The sequence below is a fragment of the Ixodes scapularis genome, unplaced genomic scaffold (genome assembly GCF_016920785.2).
Source record: "Ixodes scapularis isolate PalLabHiFi unplaced genomic scaffold, ASM1692078v2 PGA_scaffold1__304_contigs__length_218370807, whole genome shotgun sequence".
Taxonomy (NCBI): domain Eukaryota; kingdom Metazoa; phylum Arthropoda; class Arachnida; order Ixodida; family Ixodidae; genus Ixodes; species Ixodes scapularis.
Genome location: NW_024609846.1, coordinates 134,307,686 through 134,330,573, shown reverse-complemented (window position 1 = coordinate 134,330,573; position 22,888 = coordinate 134,307,686). Strand labels below are relative to the sequence as shown.

Genomic DNA, 22,888 nt, shown 5'->3' with positions numbered 1-22,888 from the left:
AGATAGAGCAATAATATTTTGCAGAGAGCTGGGTGGGTATGTCTAAAGGCATTTTCTCAAGAATGACTTTTCCCCAACTTTTTACCCTTTCAAGACCACCTTAATTACAACCTTTGTACCACTCTTGTTTCACTTCTGCGATGGCTCTCAGTTGCAAGCTGCAGTGTCAGTAAAATAAATAAAGAATAAAAAAAAACTCTTGTGTACCTTCAACTGCGAGGGCCCTCTCAGTTATTAGTTTCATGAAAACTTTACAAGCTTTAGCACTGGGCGCATGGAAGCTTGGGAATATCCTTAACAGATTCGGCTGGAGTTTTATTTATGAATGCACATTTATCAGCCGCATGCAAATTTTGTATTGTCATGAAACTACCCACGTCCACTTCCAAAATTTTTGTTGGAAACAAATTATTTAAATGTAGAGAGGTTTGCTTTTTAACTGATCAAAAAATTCACATTGCCAAAACAAAATTTAATTTGGTACACAAAATGGTTTGGTTCTAAAATTATTTGAGTGTTTTTTTGTTTCATTCTTACCCAAAGTTATGATTCACACATGCTCCTGCTTTGCACTCACTCCACGTCAGCTGCTGCTCCTAGCACGTCGGTGCAAACTGGTGAAGCTTGACACGCATAAAGGTGCAAAACGATGAGGCTTGACACACGGCCACTGCAACCATCCACCACACGTTTACCAACTTTGAGTTTTATGCATTGAAACTAACAGAACCAGAACGGGGGGAAGGGGAAGGGGAGGGGAGGGGAGGGGAGGGGAGGGGAGGGGAGGGGAGGGGAGGGGAGGGGAGGAGGAGGAGGAGGAGGAGGAGGAGGAGGAGGAGGAGGAGGGAGGGGGAGGGGGAGGGGGCGGGGGCAGATCAAGCACAATGTGCAACAGAAGTGTACACTCACACAGAGTCCAAAAAAGAACTGGAAAGATAGAAGGAGGAGAATTGAAATACCCAAATCCATTTCAATCAAAGCCTAGGGTCGTGTCGGCTAGGAAAGAACAAGAGGCTCGGCACGGTGAGGGGGAAAAAAAGGGAATGGAGCTGATGGAAAGAGCAATCTACCTAGGTGGCCAGGGAGGCGTGTCAGTTTCTGGATATAAGAACTGGGAAGGCAAGCACAACAAATGGGGAAATTGATACACCTATCTTTATTGAAGTTTAACAGGGTGAGCCTTTGTGAACACACAGCAGAGAAAATGTATCGGATGGGAATGTACGAACAAGGTTCCGCTGTCTACAAACTCGGAAATTGAAACTCCCCAAAAATTGCAAGCCGGAGGTCGATCAGAGACAGGTTCTGAAAAAGTTACTAGTTTCTTTAAATGAATACCAAGGAACACTTTATAATTTCTCGATTTATAAAAAAATGGTAACAGACCAAAATTTTTGTTATCAGCAACAGGCTGGTAACAAAAATTAAATTTCCTTCGATAGTCCTGCAGTGTTCTTGTCAGAGGATATTGAGTGGCAGCCAGAAAATAGCTAATAGGACATCTACCTGTTCTGTACCTAACTTTGCAAATTATTTACTCTTACCAAAATGCTATAATGCAATTTCTGTTTTTGTCATTGAGACCTTCCCAAAATTAAAGGTTGTTTATATAGGCTTCTTTCTTCACATCTACACCTCTGGGTTTTGTGATGTTTAATTAATTTGCTTCATTTAACTTAGTTCCTGCTTGCCACAGCTTGTCGTTTTTAGCAGCCAAGTATGAGCAAGAGACTGACCTGTGAAGTGCCATGCATGATTTGGGAAACAGTTCCACAGCGAACGGAAACGATCAGTGCTTCGAACAACAGCAGACAAGCGAAAAAGACGAATGGACCAAGTGCTGCACCTTTGAGCGCTCAGCCCGTTCGCCTTTTTTAATCGCCCGTCATCTCGCGACACTTGGATTGCTTCCAGTTATGTCGCACCAACTATAGCCGAGGTGCATGCTCCTTTGTTGCCCTTTTTCTTTGCTTATTTCCGTTGCGGTTTAAAACCCATGTTTTGTTTGTTCCTTCCTTCCAGAAAAAAATCATAGTCCTAGTCCTGGTCGTAGTCCTGGTCTTAGTCCTGGCACTCATTATCTATCTGTCAGTGCGGAGGTGAACGCAAACAGAAACGGCAGCTTGAACGAGCCTCCCCGCACAGCTCACGTATCGTGCCATTCCTCCGGGATCGCTGCTTCCGGGGACTACTCGACCATATGGTCCGGCCTACCGAGCCATGCAGACGATCTGCCGTGTAGCCGTGGCCTATTGCAGGTTACGAATAGCTGGACAAGTCCCTCCCATAAAGCTCTCTGCTCCCCATGATTGGTGGTTTTCACTCGTCTCTTCTCTAGCATTCGCTCTGCTAAAGTGAAAAAAAAAGCTTCACACTGAGGGAGCCTGTCGTGCTATTTTAAACCTGCAACAGACTGTAGCCTTAGACGATCCTGAAGCTGCTGACACGGCCCTCGCACTGTAGCAGCGACGTTCCGATTATCGGTATTTCTGTGTGATCATTTTGGTGTGCGCTTCAAAACGCTTTGCACACTTTCGGGCATGAGCACAATGCTCGTACAATTCTGGACCGATCCAGACCTCAAGTTCATCCGAGTCTTGAGATGTAAAGATTATCTGAAAACCCGCTAATCTAGGCTGGGAATGTGCTGAAACGCAACGGACGCCCCGCCATCTTCCTTCTCCCGTTGCACAAGTTCCAGTAGGTTGACTGCCCATGAACAACCACTGGCCGATATTTTGCATTACTGTTACCTGCCGACCTGTTGTTCGGATCTTCGTATTGCGCGACCACCTTTGAAGTGTGTTCTGAAGCGTGGTAACTAGCGGCCGACCTGAAAGGTATCTCTTCGTTGCCATGCCTCAATAAGGTTTGGGACCAATGCCAAGGCACGAAATACCACTAGGCTAGCTTGTTTGGGGTTTATTGTTTTAGGCATTACATTTGTTTTGTGAGTCATGTGTCCCAAGGAAGCGATCGACATTGGAAAGGTTTTTTGTTTGCATATTTCTCGTAGCATACTATGCCAAAGTTGAGCTCCGCACTGCTATGGTGCATGTTTGATGATAGATCTGTCTAGTTGAGTACAAGAGCGGGGATGTACATGTGCGGCACCGCCAAACTAGCCCCAGTGTGGTGGTCTTTGGTGCCGCAATATGCCTTGTCAATTAAATGTCCTGCACTTCCTCTAGTCTTGCTGAAAATATAAATAGAATCTTGAAAGTGTGAGTCAGGGTCTGAAAGGGTTTATATTATTTACACGAGGACTGCTAGTCAAATAAGACTAAAACAAAGTGCAATATAGTAGTATAGAGACATGTTTGTCAGTGGGAGTCTTGGACTGCCTGCATTGGCATGCTGTCTTGTATTATTTTTTTGTGAGGCGAAATCCTTTTATGGTAGTCATATCATGTGAGACACAGCAGCTGCCATGTTCTCTCTTGGTTGTTCCTAGTTTTAATTACTTTGGGATTTTTTTAAGGAATTGAATATTTTAATAAGAAACAGATGACATAGATATTTACCGTTTTATAGACAGACGGCATCCTTGATGCATGAATTAATAAAACGCTATTAATTAGGTAGTCTTTTCTTTTTTGCCTTGTCACGAAGCATGTGTGACACTTTTGTCGCAGTGCATGTTTTGCATGCTGCTACAAAGTTTATTTAATTGGCAGCATTTATTAGTATGTAGTTGGTGTGGCACATTTAGAATATATTTTTGCTCGTCTCAATTTATGTTTACTGTTGATCAAGTTGAAGCTAGACAGCTAGCTCGTTGTGTTGTGTCTTCAAAGTGAAGAGCTGTGAAACTTGAGAGTCTCCTTGATTTTTATGCATTTCCTAATGTACGAACAAAGTGAACAATGGAATGCGCTGTCCTAAGTTTTGTGTTTAATTTTGTATACTGGCATGTGTACAGTTGCATTAGCCTGAAGCAGTTTTATTATGTATACTATATCCTTTTGTGCTTTAAATTTTGGTTTTATGAATTCTTTCATGCTGTGCCAGAGAGGTGAAATAAAAGAAGAGAATGCACGCATTACTTTTGTTTCCGAGTTCTGTTCTTATTGCACCGTAGAAGCCTGTCACAAGCATTCAGTTTGTGCGATCATAGTTAACTGGCTGACTGCACAAGTGCTTGCTATAGTTGCTGCTTGTGTGTGGCGGTAGGGGCTTTTCTGGTAAGCTTTTGCACATGCTCCAGATTTTGCTGTAGTGTGTGCTTTTTTTTATTTTATACTCAAACACCTCTGTTTTGTTCACTGTGCAGCGGATCGGTGGTCCGACGCTTCCAGAGGCAGACTTACCATTTTGCAGCCCTAGGCAGCCTTTAACAGCGCCCCTGCTCCTCATTGTCAGTGACCATGAAGAAGGGAAATAGCTACATTTGAAAATAAAATTTTCAAAAGTCGCTAGATTTGGAGCTAGAACTGCCAAAATAACTAAACTCTAAGCTAGACATAAAAAAGAAAAAAGCCAATTATTTTGGGGCAGCCACAAATTGGCCGTCCCCAAAGGCAGAGCAGCTGCCTGCCCTGCCTATTGGTAAGTCCACCCCTGGATGCTTCACTCATCTGACTAAGGGCCAGAACCCTGTAACCTTCTTCGCAATCATCGGAATCTTGGACACTGACAAAGGGGCCGAGCAAGAAAACTAGAAAAGGCTTTTGACTTGAAGGGCAGCTCCGGTCAATATCTTTTTAATTTGGGATTACGACCATCTTCAGCTAAAGCAGTATCTCTGAATTACGAGGTCTAACTTTTTTTTAGACGTTGTGCGTAGTTTTATGAATATCACGGGCCCAAAGTTTGGTTTCGGGCGTCTGCGGCAAAACCGAAACTATTTGCTAGAGGAATGGCAACACTGATCACCAGCCGTACGGCCGTGACACAACATCACAAGTGTGCTGTGGTACGCGGTACAACCAATCAACCGCGGCTCCACTGTGACGCGATATCACAAGGGTGCTGCGCCAGTGTTCCTTGACTAAAAGTGTGGGGTGGTGCTAGTAACCTGTACTAGTATACTCACCTAGATGGCGCCACGTGTTGTTAAGTTTGATATGTAAATAAAGGAATGAAGCAAATCGCTTCAGTTCACTACCGGCTGCCTGCCTTGGAGTATGTTTCCTCAACATGGTGTTAGAAGTGCAATCCGGAGACTTTTCAGGATGGTGAACCATATGGGCAGGTTTTTACCACACCTGTCGGACACGACTGCACCTCTTCGTGCTTTGCTGAGCGAGAACGGTGCCTGTACTTGGGGCCCAGATCAACAGGCCTCCTTCCTGAACCTGAGGAGGATACTGTGTTTGGAAGTCTGAGCGGCCAGGTACCACCCAGCGCTACCTACTATCGTGTCGGCTGACGCCAGCTCGTTCGGACTCAGTGCAGTGCTCTTACAAGACCAGTCTTCAAGAGAGCGTCGGGCAGTGACTTGCTTCCCGCGTCTCGACACCCACCGAACAAAAGTGCAGCCATGACATACCAGTTCAGGGTTCTTCACATTCCCGGAAAGTTGTTGGCAATGGCTGACACTTTGTCCAGAGCATCGTTGGAGCAGGCATCACCAGCAGTCAGTGTCATGGAGCTGTTTGTTGAGAGCATGGTCTAGGGCATCCACGACAAGCCACCCGTGAGACTCGACAGGCTGTGACAAGAGCAAGCTTCAGATGGCGAGTGCATCATTCTCTTGAAGTATTGCGAACAAGGCTGGCCTGTGAAACCGAAGGTGGCGTTGAATCCCCTCAAGTCCTGGAAACACCGGGGCAAGTTCACAGTGTGCGACGGGTTGCTCCTCCAGGGGAGTCGCCTAGTTGTCTTAGCATCACTTCAGGGTGAAGTTCTTGGGTTCATCCACGAGAATCACCAGGGCGTGAATTGTTGTCGCGCTCGAGCACGTGACTTGGCGTGGTGACCTTGAATGGGTTAAAACAGCGCAAAAAAATAAAGGACCAGTAAAAGGAAACACACAGTGTTATGAGGTTGATTGCTTGTATGTTTGCTCAGAAGTAAAAATTTCAGTTGTAAGTCAGCGCTGTGTCTGTGTGTTTCCTTTTACTGGTCCTTTGTCTTTTTGGCGCTGTTTTAACCAATTTAAGATGACCATCAACCAACTCGCCCAACTTTACACCTTGTTGGTTTGGTGGCCTGGTGTGAGTAAGCAGATCAAGTTTTTGGTGGAGAACTGCGAACGGTGCGCTACTACAAGGATTCACCGTGCTGAATCCCTCATACCGTCACCTTCCCCTGAGCTCCCCTGGGAGCAGCTGGGAATAGATCTGTTTCATTTCAACGGTCAAGACTTTATGTTGACTGTCTACTGCCTTTCGCGGTACCCTGAAGTTATCACACTCAAGAACACTACACGTTCCTCAGTGATCACTGCTGTGAAGAGTGCGCTTGCGCGTTATGGCATTCCGGAAGTTGTTTGCAGCGACAACGACCCACAGTTTGCAGCTGCTGAGTTTGCCGAGTTTGCACAGGACTATGGCTTCATGCACGCAACAAGCAGCCCGCACTACCCGCAGTTCAACAAGGAAGTCGATTGCGCGATCCGGACCGTCAAGGACCTCCTGCACAAGGGCGATGATCCGTTCCTGGCATTGCCGGTCTTTAGGAATACACTGGGACGTTCCGGATTCAGCCTGGTGCAACTGTTGATGGGATGGTGACTGCGAACCAGGATGCTCAAGCCACCAGAAAAGTTGAAACCTGAGTGGCCGTCGACAGAGGTATTCCTCGAGAGGGAAAGGCAGGACAACTGTCGACAGACTGCGGACTACAATTGTCGGCATGCAGCAAAAGAACTGCATGGGCTTGCTGCAGGCGATGAGGTGCGAGTAAAAGACATTCGGTGCAGTGCGACGGTACTAAGTCAAGCGCAACACCCACGGTCATACATAGTGGAGATGCCACAGGGAGTTCTGCAGCGGAACCGCGGGCACCTGGTTCCCTTCTGTTCAGAGAAGCCGGCCCAGTCACCTGGCCCGGAACCTCCCAAACGTGAGCAACGTGGCCCCAGCAGTCCGGCGAGCACTGAGGTGGTGATCCCAAGACCACCGACACCGCTACAGCCTGAGGATCAAGAGCCGATGTGGCACATCCCTCCTCAACGTTTGAATTTGTAAATAGGATCTGTACTAGAAGGGGTAGATGTGGAATGGCACTAGTAACCTGTACTAATATACTCGCCCAAATGGTGCCACATGTTTTTAAGTTTGATATGTAAATAAAGGAATGAAGGAAGTCGCTTCAGCGCACTACCGGCCGCCTGCCTCGGAGTATGTTTCCTCTACAAGAAGCTACCCCGCTTGCCGCCCACTAAAGAGCAGCTGGTCGTACATCTTTAAAATCGGTTTTAGTGGAGTACACGGCTTCACTTTGATGTAATATTTCGGCTGTGATCATATTTCGGGCCACTAAAGCGATACCAGTAATTTATTTTGGTTTCGTATTCGACCGGAGTTGCCCTTTAAGGATATTCAGATGTTTGTGTTTGACTATGACTCGCTGCTTGTGACTACTTACGGCGAAGGAACAAGCTGGCTCCAACTATCGGGCTGCCCTGGAACATTTCCGATCTGCATATGACTAGGCAAGGTTTTGCACTATTTGTGACGTCGAACCTACATACTACTATATTAGTATCTATGAGAAATGGCCACTTAAAAAATTGTCAGAATTGTTAAAAGGATGGTGAGTTAGGAAATGTAATTAGGAAGCGTATGCCGACTGGAAGCACCTTAGGCATACTTGACAGACGGTACCAGTGTCTTATATCGTCGCAAGTGCTTGCAAGTGGTCGTGCTCGTAATGCAGTATGTCGTAGTCTAATGGCCAATGCATGAACCAGCCTTCAGGAGCAGCGCTTTGAGGTATTGTTAGTTTCTCAAAGCTGCGTCTAGGCGAGATCGTGGTAGTGTGATCGGCATATGCTCCCAAAGGAACACTCGAGTGCATTTAAAAGGTTTTTAGTTGTATAACTTAAATTTGTAGCAGATGTATCTTAGGCATGAGATCGCAATCCACATTATGGTGAGGGGATAAGGGAATTGAGTCTGACGTGACGCACTTCAGTTTGTCGCCTATGGTGAATGGAACATGCTTCTGGGGATTCTTGAATGAAGGCTTCCATATCCAAACAAAGTGATGACTGCAAGTCTGCCATTGCGCCTTGCGCTTTTTTTGTAGCGCAAGTGCGTTCTGCAAAAAAGCGCAGCAGTATAGAGCTGAAAAACTGGAAGCTAGCTATGGTGATGTGGCCGTCTCTGCATAGGTACTGCTCATTTTAAAATATAGTAGACTCTCCATATCATCAGTTTTAGTTTGGGAGGTACAAAAATAATGCGGACAATCGAGTATGTGGATAAATTTCCTGCACCCTTGCTTTCCACGTCTGGTGAATTACTTCTGCTCTCTTGCACTGCATCTGTGCAGAGGCCATTTATCCCGAGAGTACATATGCACTTATTTTTGCTATATAAATAGAGGAATGATTTCGTAGGTGCAGTGACCATGTCTGCATTTTATAACGTCAATATTAAATCAAAGCCTTTCAAGCGAGCATATATGATGTGCTTTTGATGGAGCACAGCCCTAGACGGTTGCTGCTTTCCAGGGATGGCCATCAACTGGAAGTTAGAACCTGATAAATCGATCAATTGGTGTTTTCACTGCAAGCCCATCTGAAGATGAACTTTTCTGGACTTGTCTACCTACTCAATAAATTGATAAGTGTAATGACCTCTTGATCATTACGATTTGGTCGCTTTAGCAAAGATTAAAGCGTTCGATCATCACTAGAGTAGCCACAACCAGATATGTGAAGAATGACACATGCTTTGGATGAAATTTTTGTATGTCAAGTAAATCAATTCCTGGTTCTGGAATGCTACACATAACTTATATGAGGTGGGACTATTGAATAGCAATATATGGATAGCAATAAGATGCATCAAAGCACTTTGCAGTGAAAAGCAGGTAAGTGGTCCTTACCACCACCGGGATATGTAATGCAAAATTGATATGTCAATTGACCAGCAAAATGTTTCATCCTTGCTGCTTTTGTTTCAAACCCTGGGCAATTCCTTGTAACTGCAGAATCTGATACAAGTACTTGAGTTCTTTATGAAAAAAATATTTCTTCATAGTCCACAAAGATGGTGTTCTTGTTATATTGATTAGAGGTTAGATGTGAGCAATAGCAATTTTTTTTTTTTATTGAATCAAGCACAACTGTTATAGTTATATCATGACTGAAATATGTTTAAGAATTCAGGTATTAGAAAAGTATATTGCTAAAGGTAAGTTGAAAAAGAAGTTTTTTTTTCATCGAAATATTTATGTACTGCAATGAATCAAGAATTGCTGGTAAATGTTTTGCTAAGAGAAATATAAACAAAAGTAATGTCCAAACTGCACACATTTCATGTATGCTGCTCCGAAAAATCTACTATAGTTGAATTTTTAGAACACCACTATTTATGATACATTAAAAATTAAAACAAAAAGCTACAATCTGTGTTCAAAATGACACCACTACTACTCATAATATTGTATAGAAAGACCTTGAAAACATTCTGTGGCCGTCAAAAGACCCAACAGATGCCAGTAAAGAAGAAGCATCGCCGACAAGCTCCAGTGCGCCTTTTGCACGTGCGAAAGACCACTGGGGCATGAACACGCGCGTCCCGAGGCTGAAGCTCTGACCAACCGCCATTCTCATTCTAACTGATCCCGGTACTCGGTCAGTTAGCTGGCTCCGAGTTTATAATGATAATTAAATATAGTTTCTATTTTAAGTAGCATGGAAGTCCACGTGTTTTCAGCGCTACAATTCTTATACAGACATTAATAGTGAACATGCAAATTGTTTTACTTTATAGGGGATAGTATCTGCAAAACAAAGTGACAGGTTTTGCAGTGTGTCGCTACGCCGCAGTGCATTTTTGCCATAAGGGAAGCACACTCGATGCAGCAATGTTAATTCCTAAAACAAATTTTAAAACTTTTTCAAAAATTATTTTTCATATTTTTCAACAGTACATCGGAGTATTTAAACTTGTAGTGAAACACACAGCTTAGGGTTATCTTTTATTTAGGTCTAAACCAGGCACGTAGTCAGGATTTTGTTTCCAGGGGGAGGGGGGGGGGAGGGGGGGGGGGGGGTGCCTATGACAAAATGCTGTATGAGGGGGAGGGGGGGAGAGGAGGACCCAGCAAAATGGAAGATTTCGGGGGAGCCCAGGCCCCATGCCCCCCCCCCCCCCCCCCCCCCCCCCTGGCTACATGCCTGGTCTAAACATAGTCTCCTTTGTGGCAGCTGTTTTTTACAGAGGCACAGTCACCACTTGGTGAATGTTTTTTTCAAATGACAGATTACGAAACCGCACTAAACTGATCAATTACAATTCTTAGATTTATTAAACTTATTTATGCACTCTGCCCTCTGCTTCAGCCTCATGCCTACATGAAGATAGCATATTTGAGTCTGAATGCCATTACAGGGGCCTTTTTCACAATGTGAAATAAAATAGAATAAGGCTCCTTGCACCGACATCACATCGCATACTTTTGAACACCATGTAAAAGGAGGAGAGGAAAGCTGCTTTTGTAAGAATTTTGAGTGGCAGGTTAATCTTCTCTAATCTTCTGGGAGGAGAATGGCGACGTCTGTGCATATCCGGGAGGCACAAATGAGGATCCTGATAAGAGGGGAGCTCCTTCTTCCCCTCTTCTCTGGAGGGTATCGGAAATGACGTCATCTGCAATAAAGATCCTTACGATAATCCTGGAGAAGGGGAACAAGGGGGACAAAGGCCAAACACAATTCTCCTTTGTGTTTGGCCTCCGCGGATTATTATTGTCGTTCTTGTCCAGCTTGCTTGCAGTTTTGCAATAATTACATTATAAAAGATTCCTATTTTTGGTTTGGTTTTATTGTAATCCAGTACAGCAAAGTGCTATAGTTTGTACCACCCGAGTCTCTCTACGTTTTGGTAGCGAGCAATTTTTTGCAAATATCTTCTCAGTAATTTTAGCCAAATGGCTAAAATTACTGAGAAGCCTCTTCAGGGTGGAGAATCAAAATCAAAATGATTTAAATCAAACATTTTCTGCAAAAGTAATCCCAAAAGTATTTTTATTTACCATTCGTCTATCTTTTGATGTTTTCTACGCACATTTGTTTTGTATTTAAGTTTTAAAAAAATTATAGAGCAAAAAATATTTATGTTAGATTCAACACAAGCACAAAGCAGTGTATTCTGAGCAAATCAAAATGTTGAGTTTTCTCATTCACTTCGGTCGTGTGAAAAAAACTAACAGAAAAGTGAGAAGCAAATAAAGTTTTTTCCACTAACCCGAAAATATGAAGCTGTTTTTTTTTTTGTTTTCTTTCTAATATTCAGGGTTTACTGAATAAGAAGTTCTTATTTAAAGGGATACTTCAACGAAATTTCGGCGCTCATTTTTTTGGTCTATATGTGTTCAAAAGAGCAGCATCACATCGAACATACCAATATCTTGTTAAAAAAATCACAAAAAGTAATTTTTAAAACGAATTAAACGATTAGCAAAGAGCACCTGGTGGATGTCGCTAACGCCTCGCTTGTAATGCCCGTCTAGGAACCTTGACAGCTATATGACGGAGGTTGTCCCGCCTCCGGCCACGACGAGAGAACAGGGGCAGGAGGAACTCCCCTCTTCCCGAGAATGCCTTTTGTGTGTCGCAGAAGTCGCTATTGTCGCCCTACAAGATTACAGAAGATTAACCCGTCACTCAAAATTCATACAAAAGCAGCCGCTTCGGTGGCTGGAACGACTAGGCCATCCTCTCGACGTCAGCCTCGCCGTAGCTTTGCTCGTCTTGAGACGAACTACGTCACGATTGCGTTGGATGTCACGTGGTCTCCGCTGGGCCTTCTCCGAGCGCTTGCCAGAGTGGACCGTTTATGACAAAAAATACAGCCACCAGGCTCAAAGTATAAACGTGCAATTGTCATTTACGGATATTGTGGATGATATTCAACATATTTCTGAACACGACGGGAATATTTCAAAATTCGTTGATTGCACTTCAAATTTACAGTAATATTTTCTTCCGCATAGTTTTTGGTGATCAGACAGATTGATCACAAATGTTCAAAAATACACTGTGATTAAAAAGCACTATTGTATGATTAAGGGATCTAAATAAAACAAATTTTATTTAGATTAAATTAATTTGATTTAGATCAAATAAATCCCGTTTATATCAAATAAATGCAATTGATGCAAGTGCAACAGATGAACTTTTCTTCGTTAAAGTGAATACCAAGGACTAAACCAACTGGACTGCTTACTAATTTTACTGAGTGTTAATGTGTATTTATTTGCTTTGTTGACATTTTTTATTGTTTTGCCTACACCATGCCTTGGCCTTCAAAATTGGCTGGCAGTATCTTCAAAATAAATAAATAAACATGATGTATTTAATTTTTTTAATCATTACCTTTTTCCACTTTGCTTCTTTTAGCGTGCAAATTACTTGTCTAGGATGCCATCACTCAAAAAACACTGCTTCAGCAATAAGGTCGGAAAATGAAAATTCCTTAGTCCCAAAATGCATAAACAGCAGGGTAAAGTTGATGAAAGAAAAATGTTTACCGCATAAAACGAGACACCCTCTGTTTACTCATATCCCCAAAATGCTTCCAAGACCAATGAATCAAGTGCAAGGTGGACCGAGGCTGTTCGAAGAGTCTAACGGTATGCATTGCACATGTCTTCCTAGAAACGTGTCTTCATTCTGATATGTGTGGCCGTACTTGCGGTACTTCTGGTCATCATAATCGGCAGCTGGATTGGCCTCTCATAGCAGCAGTACCCTTCACCACTCGTCTGACTGAAGCAGGAGGCTCAGGTAAAGTCCAGCATGGGTCGTATCTCAGTCATTCAAGGCTAACCGAGACTTTTGTTGAAGAAAATCGCTTAAAAAATATAACTCAATGAAATCTGGGGTTGGTGATGTTATCATTATATCCTTCCTGGAACAGCGTATTTCGGCACACGTGCAGCAGTTTCAGCTATTGTGGCAGTGAGCAATGTGTCTGGTGGGGCATAATCAAATTTTTGGTGAAGGAGAAAGTTAAGCCAGCTAAACTTATGAGAGGATTGCAAGCACAGTAGGGGAACAAACAATGTCACGGACAAGAGTACACATGGTGTCAACAGTGTGGTGAAAAACGACAGCCAGTGACCAATAAACTGCACAGACACGTTCATCCAACTGCAGTCACACAGACCATTTCAATTTATACACCTCAGGATCGAATCGGGAAGCTGTGGTTGAAACGACGGCTATGGTGTCTGGACACGCACGGAGAATACCCTAGACAGCTGACACATAGTATCGTGCTTGTCAAATTATTGATTTTCTCTGTAGTAATAAAGGTCCTGGTTAACCTTGAACGACCCTCATATAGGGTATATACCTATACTGTTGCTTCCACCATCACACATGCTTGGTTTGTACCTTTATCGGCTAAGCTAGTTTTGGAGGCACAGCATGCACCAAGAAAAACATGGTGCCACGAGGCTGGACTGCCTTGAGGCACCATGAAGCATCACGGGTATTCCAAGTTGGTTTTACTGACTAGCTTGCCATGTGTAAATAAAAAACAAAAAGAAAGGCATTGCATCAATTCATGAGGAGGGGGTGGGTGAGAAGATCGGTTATTGAAAAGAGGGGATTGCAACTTTGGAAATCTTATGCGGAGAGCAAGTCGTCCACTTCCTGCGCAAGAGTTGCGGCTTTGATTGAAAGGATAGTGGGTAGACCTCAATGCTAGATGCCTCGACATCTACCCACCATTTTATTTTTAACCAGGCAATAAGAGCTCGGCATTCTGACATCATCAACCCCTGTGCAAGGAGCAGACAAACTTGCACACAGCATAGACCAATACTTCACTCTGATGTCACTTCGCTGCGGCGGCACTGCCTGCTGCCAGCACGGCACGTGCGCAGACACACGAATTCGGTTTCTGAGCATGCAGTGCTTACACATGGCATGTACAAACATGGGATGTTCTTGTTGCAGATAGTATAGGCGCCTGCCCAATTCCTGTGTTCAACTAGTGTTCCCGTCCTATGGGGATTAGATGCTGAAATGGCCACAGACTTTAAATGACAGAATTCTCCAGGGGTAATATCTGGTAACAGACAGCTGCAACGTACCGTTTTTGGCGGAGTGGGGAATATATGAATGTCCTGTAATTCTAGCTCTGTGCCTTCCGCCGCTAGGATGCTTTTGTGTGTGATTGTGTGTGTGTGTATGTGGGGGGGGGGGGGGGGGGGGAACAGAGCTAACAAGAACAGCCCTTTGGAGCTAAGGTTTCGAATCTTTCTATTTCAGATGCAGAACTAGAGAGTGCACGGTGTCAAAATGAAACCCAGATGGCAACAAGGCAGACGAGTCGAAACTGAATGTGTTGATGGCTAAAGGGCTAAAGCACCACAGTGTTTGTGTCAACTTATAGCTAACTGGAAATGTAGTTTTCACCACGGATGCGCCATGCCCGATTCCAACGTCTTCGCTTACAATTAGAAATACGCTCCCATGGGAGTGAACAGAGCTTATATGTTTGTACTTGTAGCAGTAATAAAACAAAAAAAACTGCCTTTTATCACGTTATACCTGTGTTTGTAGTCGATGCGCCAGGGACACCGAGACACTGGGGCAATGCACTGGGGACACTTCCAACTTCAAAAGCTCCATTAAACTGGCGCCGCTCGCCCCGCTCCTAACAAATAAATAGAGATTTAAGCATCAAGGAACTGCTCCCTGAATCAGGCGGCGATTTGCGTCACCTAGCGACAAAGACATCTAGTTGCGCAGCGGCACCGCGCCAGTTGCGCAGTGTGGCACCGCAGCATTATTTTTCATTAACTTTTATTTTAGTAAATTTTATTGCTGTTAACTTTATATTTAGATATAAAATATTTAAATATATTTTAATTCCCAATGTTAATTCTGTTTCAAATATTCGAAGCATCAGGAGCCGGTCAAAGCCGGTTGGCGATCGTCCATTGCTAAATCCGGTGCTTGTGTGAGAGCGTATGGGAGTGTGTGTATGAGCGCGCAGTTGTGAGGCCGCAATCTATTTAAATCGGACACAAATCTTTCTTTTTACGTCAATCCAATTTCACGTGAGTATTTCCACACCCTTTTTGCTCAAATTCGCGGCCACAGTGCAGGCCCAGAAGCGTCAAACATCCTGGCGAGCCGATTTTTTCTTGTGTGGTGCTTTTGTTCCATCGAGGCCTAGGCAGAATTGTGTCAAGCGCGCTAAAAATAACGACAATAAGAAATGATACTTGTCCCATTATTAGGTTAACTTGACGCTCTTCTTATTCAAACGAAACGAAACATCCATATTTTCGCGATTTGTCAGTAAACTGCGCGTTTGTGGCGGAAAAAAAAAAAAATATTGGCGCGAGCCGATGCAGTTTGTTGCCTCCGTCCTTTCGACCAGTTTTCCCCTCAATGTTAGCTGGTTTTTATGTTTTAAAGTGTTCAAACGACATCAAAGAAACACTTAGAACCGTATTTCGCAGTTTTATAGTTTATTTTATAGTAGTTTTCGCTACTGACACGCTCGTAACCTTCGCGGTGTCGTTGCCGGCATTTCGGTTGGTTGAGTTCCCGGAACCGCCGTCCGTCTGCCTACGTCTTTCATCAGGACTCCCAAATTTGTGAGTCAACCGATTCGAATAAAAGAGTGCGGCGAAGACTAGCCAAGCGGTGGCGCCGGTTGCCGCGTTGTCGCTTGAACGTTGACTTCCGCGGCGTATCCCCTTGGCACCGATAGTGTTTACCGAGGCCTGGCTTTTTCCATTCAAACGGCTTGGGACGCGCTCCGAGCAGAGAAGGCTCGCAATTCTTCACGGCAAAGTCGGTGTTCCGTAGATCGCGCTCTCTGTCTGCTTCTAAACGCCTAACCAGTTCTCATTTTCTTGTGTTTTTTTTTTTTTTTTCCCTCTTTCAGATAATGCAGCAGCCTTTAACAGACCAGGGCGACTGCACGCCCACATTCAAAGTAAGCCCGATATGCCGTCATTTGTAGTGCCCTAATGTGGGCTGCCACTTTAATCTCTCGTTTGCGGTTGTAATCAACGTTGCATGGAGAATATTTATACAGTTATGACGCTGTTTTTTAGTGTAGTGATACTAAAGGTCTGCTTAAGGCCTAGTTGTTCGGAGTTTCAAAACTAACCTTAAATACACTTCACCCTAGCATAGGTTCCTACTGAGCAGCACGAGTGTGCGGACATTCATGTGAATTAAATTGTGCAACATTGATCAATATTGTGAACTTTTTGTGTACAGCAAAGAAAGGGGGAAAACAAATTGGGGTGTGTGTATGTTTGTTCAGCCGAGAACTTAGTCTGCCTCAATGGGCAAGTTGTCTCCCAGCTGTAGTTGGGAAATTTGTGCTGTACAACTGCTAGCCTGTGGTCTTTAACGTGCATCACACAGTAGTGACACACAACCGCATGCCAATATGATGCTCATCTAGATTGAAACAGTCTGGGGTAGGGATTGGACCCTGGGTTCTGCAGCACGAGCTTTATCTCACGTGCTTGCTCAGAGCTGGTGTGTGCTAGCCCACTTGGCCACCCAAAGAAAGGTGGACTATTCACATAACTTGTTTTTAATGTCGGTCTGTTTTTGTTCAAATGCTTTTAACAATGCAAATGTTATAGATCTTGCTATTGTAAAGTGACAGTGTGGATATTTGCTTTTTTCTCTTGGTAGTTTTGGGGTACTAAATATATGTTTGCCACTTTATGTGTTTTTACACCCGTTTGTTTGTCTCCAGTGTGTGCTTGTTGGTGATGGTGGGACTGGGAAGACCACATTTGTGAAGCGGCATCTCACGGGAGAGTTTGAGAAGAAATATGTTGGTACGTGGCTGAATGCGGTGTTTTACTTTTTGGACTGTATGCAATGCCTCTGATAAAGGAGTAGTAGTTGATTATGCAGTGGGTGAGCATTTTGAGAAGCCTTGTCATCTCAAGCACGGTGCTCCTCTCTGGTGGGCTTCTTATTGTCTGATATCCATTACTTTAAGTTCGAGGTACCACAGCCTGCCAGTCGGTGGTGATTGCCTTGTGTCCGATACCTTAGTGGCTGGGGATGCTTTTGTCCCTCTAATCTGAGACTGTTGCGGCTGCTGGTGCAAACATCTTTCCCTTGCCCAGAAAACAAACGGTTAACCCCTAAGAAAGAGCATTTACCAAAAGTTTTGTTGAATTCTTGACAAGTTTACAGGGAAACAAAATATCCCAAGTAAAACTGGGATTTTCCCATACATGGTTTCGACTCTTGTTGCATGTCCAGCATGAGTTTGTTTGGTTTAGAATAATTCTCGCTATGCAACCAAGAGACTACCAGGTCCAACTCATTGTTGCCGACTCTGGTAGCTATTTGTTTTGGTGGGTGGTTTTGAAGTCTGTTTTCTTTCTTTCCTGGCTGCAGCCACTTTGGGTGTGGAGGTGCATCCACTCCTGTTCCACACAAACAGAGGACCCATTCGCTTTAATGTCTGGGACACCGCAGGCCAGGAAAAGTTTGGAGGGCTTCGTGATGGCTACTACATTCAAGGTGAGTGCATTAGTCGGATTATAATCTACAAGGGAAGGAAGCCGACAAGCTGGTGCTTCCTGTTGTGTATAATTTTGTCCGAAGCCATTTCTTTGTGTTCCAAGCCCTTGGTTGATTTGCGCATGTGCGTCTGATCGACAAAGTGCGCTGTGATCTCTGGCAGTTTGGCACATTGGTGCCGTCTGTCAGGTAGCACTGGAACACTTACAACGTGCACATCTCTTTCTCTACGTTGATGGTCCTGAGGAGGGTAAGAACGGGCAGTGTATATCCACAAAAAATGGGAGAGCTGAAAAAGATGGGAACGGAGCACCCACTACGTCCCGTACCCAACCGAATGTCCACACCCTAATGCCTTCTGTGCAACTGCGCCCACCTCAGGGAAGAACGAAATGAATGAAGCAAGTGCATCATTAGGTGAAGGGCCCCGGAATCGTAAAGACTGGATAAAGCCAATGGAATGAAATTTGACATCAGACTAGGCCGAAACCTGTGATCTTCTTGAAGACTGGTATCGGCAAAACGCAACTTTACATCCTTTCCCTAAAAAGGCAATGCCATAGTGCAGCTGCCTCCACAAATGTGTTGTTTAAATAAAAATATTTCCATCCATAGTTTATGATTTTTCTTGTGCATTGTTCGTAGACCCCACAAGTTTCAGTTTAGTTGCGGTCAGGTTGGAAGTGTTTCGGGTGCGTGAAGCAGTTTCAAGATATCCCAAGGCACTCGGTTAGTCGAATGCAAATGTGTGATCCAGCCCTAAGTCATTCACTGGTGCTGACTGTTGTTGTCCTGCTCTTGCAGGTCAGTGCGCCATCGTGATGTTTGACGTGACGTCGCGAGTGACGTACAAGAACGTGCCCAACTGGCATCGGGATCTGGTTCGGGTCTGCGAGAACATCCCCATCGTCCTGTGTGGCAACAAGGTGGACATCAAGGACCGCAAGGTCAAGGCAAAGTCCATCGTCTTCCACCGCAAAAAGAACCTCCAGGTGCGTGGTGCTGTCCTCCCGTTTTCTGCCAGTTGTGAAGTTTTAGCTGATGCATTCTGCAGTTCAGCCTCTCGCTATAATAATATTTATTTTGATATGTCCACAAGCAGTGGTAAGCCTAAAAAATGGTACACTTACGTACAGAGCAGCTTAAAAAAAAAAAAGACGAGCAAAGTTAGAGGTGCCTCAATTGCTCGTCGACAGTAAATATACAAATATGAAGTAAAGTTGTCATAAGCTTGTAATACTTCTACAGGTAATAAAATAAACCGAATTCATTGCAGGGGTTCTGTTGTGCAATACTCGGTAATTTATTTACCTTAAGGACCTGTTTCTGAGTGTTACACGGGGGTCTAAATACAATTCCAGAACTTGGAAAAAACACTACATAAATAGTAAGAATTGCAACTAGAAATAACAAAACAGCGAGAGCAGGGTTCTTGCAGCTTCTCGAAGTCCTTAAATACCTGGCATTTCAATAAAAGCCTTTCAAGGGCCCTTAAATTTCTGGAAAGGTGAAATGCTCCTTGTGTTTTTTGAACATCTGGAAATGAAAATTTTTTTTGCGAATAATGGCGGTTTGAGGAGTTCGCTCATGGGAGGCGTACATGGAAACGGACTATGTAGTGCAAACAGTCTAATAACATTACAAGCAAGAAAAAAAATTAGGCAGGTCGGTGTTCTTCCTGAAGACATGGTTGATTTGCATGAAAGGGGATACACTTGGCTTCTCTTCAGTTCAAGTAAAGAGTGGGTTGGCAAAATTTAATAAAACAAACTGGGAACGAAGGATGACGGACCTTTCTTTAGTCGTCCTGAGTTTGTTTCATTGTTTCTGTGGTCAGTCAACTTAGCTTCTCATTGCTCATCCAAACCACGCCGATGCGTTTAGCGGCAGTGCCTTGTGGTTCACAATAATATTTCGGGAAGAAAAGTGCTCGCCTGGTTGCCTTGGCAACCAGTATGGCAGCATACTAGATGTATTGCCAAGAAGCTCTGACCACCAGAAAATACATTTCTTTCTCTTAAACATGCCTGATTCGTGGATGGAAATGATATCTGACAATTTTAATCAGGCTAGAATTTTATCTCGGTTTTCGTTGTGAATCTGCCAACACTCGCTTAAAAACATCATGATTGCGTCTTGCAACATGCGCCCATTTTCAGGGTCACTTTAATCCAATCCACGGCATCCCGTGCCATTGCCATTTTTTTCTTCATGTTGCCTGGAATTTTTGTCTTGCGGTGCTCTTGAAGTTCTTCAGAAGTCCTTGAATTTTGCATCAAAAATTTTGTGTGAACCCTGTTACAGCCCCTTTAATTGAAGGTACTCACTTCAGGGAATGGCGTAGCCAACTCTGTGATAGCCAGAACTCTTGGTAGATTGGTCAGGTGGAGGTGTTTGACCCCTTTAGGAGTTTTGAGGCATCTGGTAAGGGGGCAGCATTCAGTGATGATTAACGTGTGTCCGACACTTCTGAGGATATTGTTGTCCCTCTAATCTGAGAGTGCTGCCTCCACAAGTGTGTATTGTTTCTCAAAACAAAACACTATTGTGTGACTTGTCAGTGTGATAAACAGGTGCTGGGCATATTACTGAAAAGCATATTTGAGTTTCGAGGCCCACTTTAACGGACAGTTTGCAGTGTTTGTATTTCATGGTTGAAATTGGGTGATATTGCTATGTATGTCTAATGATGCAAACAAAGTTACCAAGTAGAACAGAACTCTCCACACTGTTTGTTGTCCTTTGTTTTCTTGCTTGAAGAATCTTCACATCTTCCAGGAAACTGCTCAATTTTGTTTTGGTGAAAACTAAATTAGTAGTTACTGACAAGATGGGGAACGGCAGGACGGATGCAATGGGCGGGCCTCGTCCTGTCAGTAACTACTTAGTAAAATTTGTTTAGTTTTATACTGAATTTTCAAAAATCCAGAAGTGTTACCAAAAGCCCCGATTGTGCCCACATACCGGGAAGGCTTTAGGCACTTCTCGACATTCAAGGGCCTGATCTGTCGTTTTGTTTTTCTTTTGCAGTACTATGACATCAGTGCCAAGAGCAACTACAACTTTGAGAAGCCCTTCCTCTGGCTGGCACGCAAGCTGATTGGCGACCCGAACCTGGAGTTTGTGGCCATGCCCGCCCTGGCTCCCCCCGAAGTAACGATGGACCCAGAGTGGCAGGCCAAGCTGGAGAACGACATGAAGGAGGCGCAGAACACCTCTTTGCCCGACGAAGACGACGACGACCTCTAACCTGCGCCATTTTTTTTTTTTTCTTCTCCCGTATCTGCATCTCCTAGAATGCCGGGCCTCGGCACAGAGTTCTTCGGGTTAACTCGTGACTGAGGGGCATTCGGCGCCGAAGCCATGCATGCTAGTGGACAGTTGCCTCGCCTCTCCTTTTCTTTCTTCTGGGCGGTGTCCGTCTGGGGTTCGTCCCCGATCCCCGAGGCTTTTATTTTTTTTTCCTGGCCCATTCCAGATGTGTACAGTTAAGAGGCATTGTGTAACTTTTTTTTTTAATTCGTGGGAGTGTTTGTGCCACTTTACGAAAACGAGTCAACACAAATTTTGTGCGAAATGACTGGAGGCTCTGACAACTAAGTTTCATGGAAAGCTTGCAAGGATTTTTTCGGATATATAAAATTGAGCACCAATCCACAGCTTCCTTCCTTGTTTTTCTCTGTTAGTATTGGCATTTACATGACCTCATTTTAGATTTGTGCTGAATGTGTTGTTCATTTTGCTGCAAGTGGCTTTTTTTTTTTTCTTTATGCAAACTTTCAAGGAAGTTAAGAATAAAAAGGTTGGACTGTACTATTGACTTGATCTTTGTTTCTTCAGGAAGTGAGCACTTTACTGACAAAGCCAGTATATTTTTTTGTTTAGTGCTCTTGACCATTGCTTCTCTGAAGATAAGTACAAATGTACAGGGAGTTCCCGAGGAAAGCGAATGGGGTTTTTCGACGTGGGGTAAATAGGCTATGCATTGCAGACAGCTCGAACTCTAGGAGAATGTCATGCTAGCAGTTGGGATAGAACTCAGTATTTTTGGAATATGACATTACCTGGACAAAAAGATGGTTGAAGGATGATTTTTCAGCCGACGTCTGGGAACATATTACCTGGGTAAAGATTGTGGGAACATGATTTCTCCGAGCCAGTGTCAACCTTATAATATCGTCAAAAACGAAATTATTTTCTAGGCAAATCTTATTTCTTGACGGTTCCAAATCTTGCAGGTCGTGTGATGTGACAACACAGATTAAGCAAAGCTGGACGCGGGTAGGTTTTGGAACGCCGAAGTACAAAACTTTTACCCTGGAGTAAGATCGAGTAAATTTTGGAACACGGCCAGGCACTCGCGTTCGCTCGTGGCTCTATGGCTCGTGCTTTTTGCCAGCATTCCTACGACCAACCGTCAGGATCACGACATCCGACAGCAGGACACTATGGCCAACGTTACTGGAGCAAGCTTGTAACGTTGACTATGGCTTCTGTGACGTCATTTGTTGCCAATTTGGAACCACTTTTGATGGTTTTGATGTATGGGCGGGACAAGACGCTAAACGTTACACTATGCCTGACGAAAATAAACCCTGGAGAAGGGGAACAAGAGGGACAAAGGACAAACAAATCTCCAAACACAGCTAGGTGACTGGTGCGCGACCGAAAAAATCCGCCTGGTCCGGGTATCGAACCCGGGACCTCTCCATTACAGGTGGAGCGCTCTACCAATTGAGCTAACCAGGGGTTAGACATCAGTAGAGCAAACGGGTTTTATCAGCCGCCACCAGTCTAACACCAACAAGGGTGAAGCTTGCAATTTAAGGTTATGATTATAATGCAATTAAATACAAAGGTGCAATTAAATGCAAAGGTCCAGCTCGCTTGCGCCTTTGCATTTAATTGCATTATAATCATAACCTTAAATTGCAAGCTTCACCCTTGTTGGTGTTAGACTGGTGGCGGCTGATAAAACCCGTTTGCTCTACTGATGTCTAACCCCTGGTTAGCTCAATTGGTAGAGCGCTCCACCTGTAATGGAGAGGTCCCGGGTTCGATACCCGGACCAGGCGGATTTTTTCGGTCGCGCACCAGTCACCTAGCTGTGTTTGGAGATTTGTGTTTGTCCTTTGTCCCTCTTGTTCCCCTTCTCCAGGGTTTATTTTCGTCATTCTTGTCCAGCTCGCTTGCACCTTTGCATTTAATTGCATTATAATCACACTATGTTCGTGG

At 44.1% G+C, this 22,888-nt stretch overlaps 2 protein-coding genes across 3 annotated transcripts in view; both read left to right on the top strand.

The window, feature by feature from the left end:
• Positions 1-14,680, top strand: part of LOC8041683 (syntaxin) — a 47,229-nt gene extending 32,549 nt beyond the window's left edge. The window contains exons 10-11 of one of the 2 annotated variants that reach the window (XM_029987869.4): positions 12,779-12,907; positions 14,402-14,680. In XM_029987869.4, coding sequence (XP_029843729.1) covers positions 12,779-12,862 — 84 coding nt within the window. In that variant the 3' untranslated portion in view covers positions 12,863-12,907; positions 14,402-14,680. Of the gene's footprint in view, positions 1-2,022; positions 4,046-12,778; positions 12,908-14,401 lie in introns of those variants that run through there. The other variant, XM_029987870.3, reaches the window with a different exon arrangement.
• A 367-nt stretch (positions 14,681-15,047) lies between these two features.
• Positions 15,048-21,466, top strand: LOC8041684 (GTP-binding nuclear protein Ran). The gene is made up of 6 exons (XM_002414878.5): positions 15,048-15,195; positions 16,035-16,085; positions 16,869-16,953; positions 17,528-17,653; positions 18,458-18,645; positions 20,684-21,466. The coding sequence occupies exons 2-6, from the start codon at positions 16,038-16,040 to the stop codon at positions 20,900-20,902; spliced, it is 666 nt and encodes a 221-aa protein (XP_002414923.1). The 5' UTR covers positions 15,048-15,195; positions 16,035-16,037; the 3' UTR covers positions 20,903-21,466.
• Positions 21,467-22,888: the final 1,422 nt, after the last annotated feature.

What these genes read in the sequence shown, in the direction of transcription:
- LOC8041684 (XM_002414878.5), top strand. Translation starts at nt 16,038, where the DNA reads ATGCAGCAGCCTTTAACAGACCAGGGCGACTGCACGCCCACATTCAAA. An exon ending in TGATGGCTACTACATTCAAG is followed by an intron (nt 17,654 to 18,457) that starts GTGAGTGCATTA and finishes CTGCTCTTGCAG; the next exon opens with GTCAGTGCGCCATCGTGATG. An exon ending in ACCGCAAAAAGAACCTCCAG is followed by an intron (nt 18,646 to 20,683) that starts GTGCGTGGTGCT and finishes TTTCTTTTGCAG; the next exon opens with TACTATGACATCAGTGCCAA.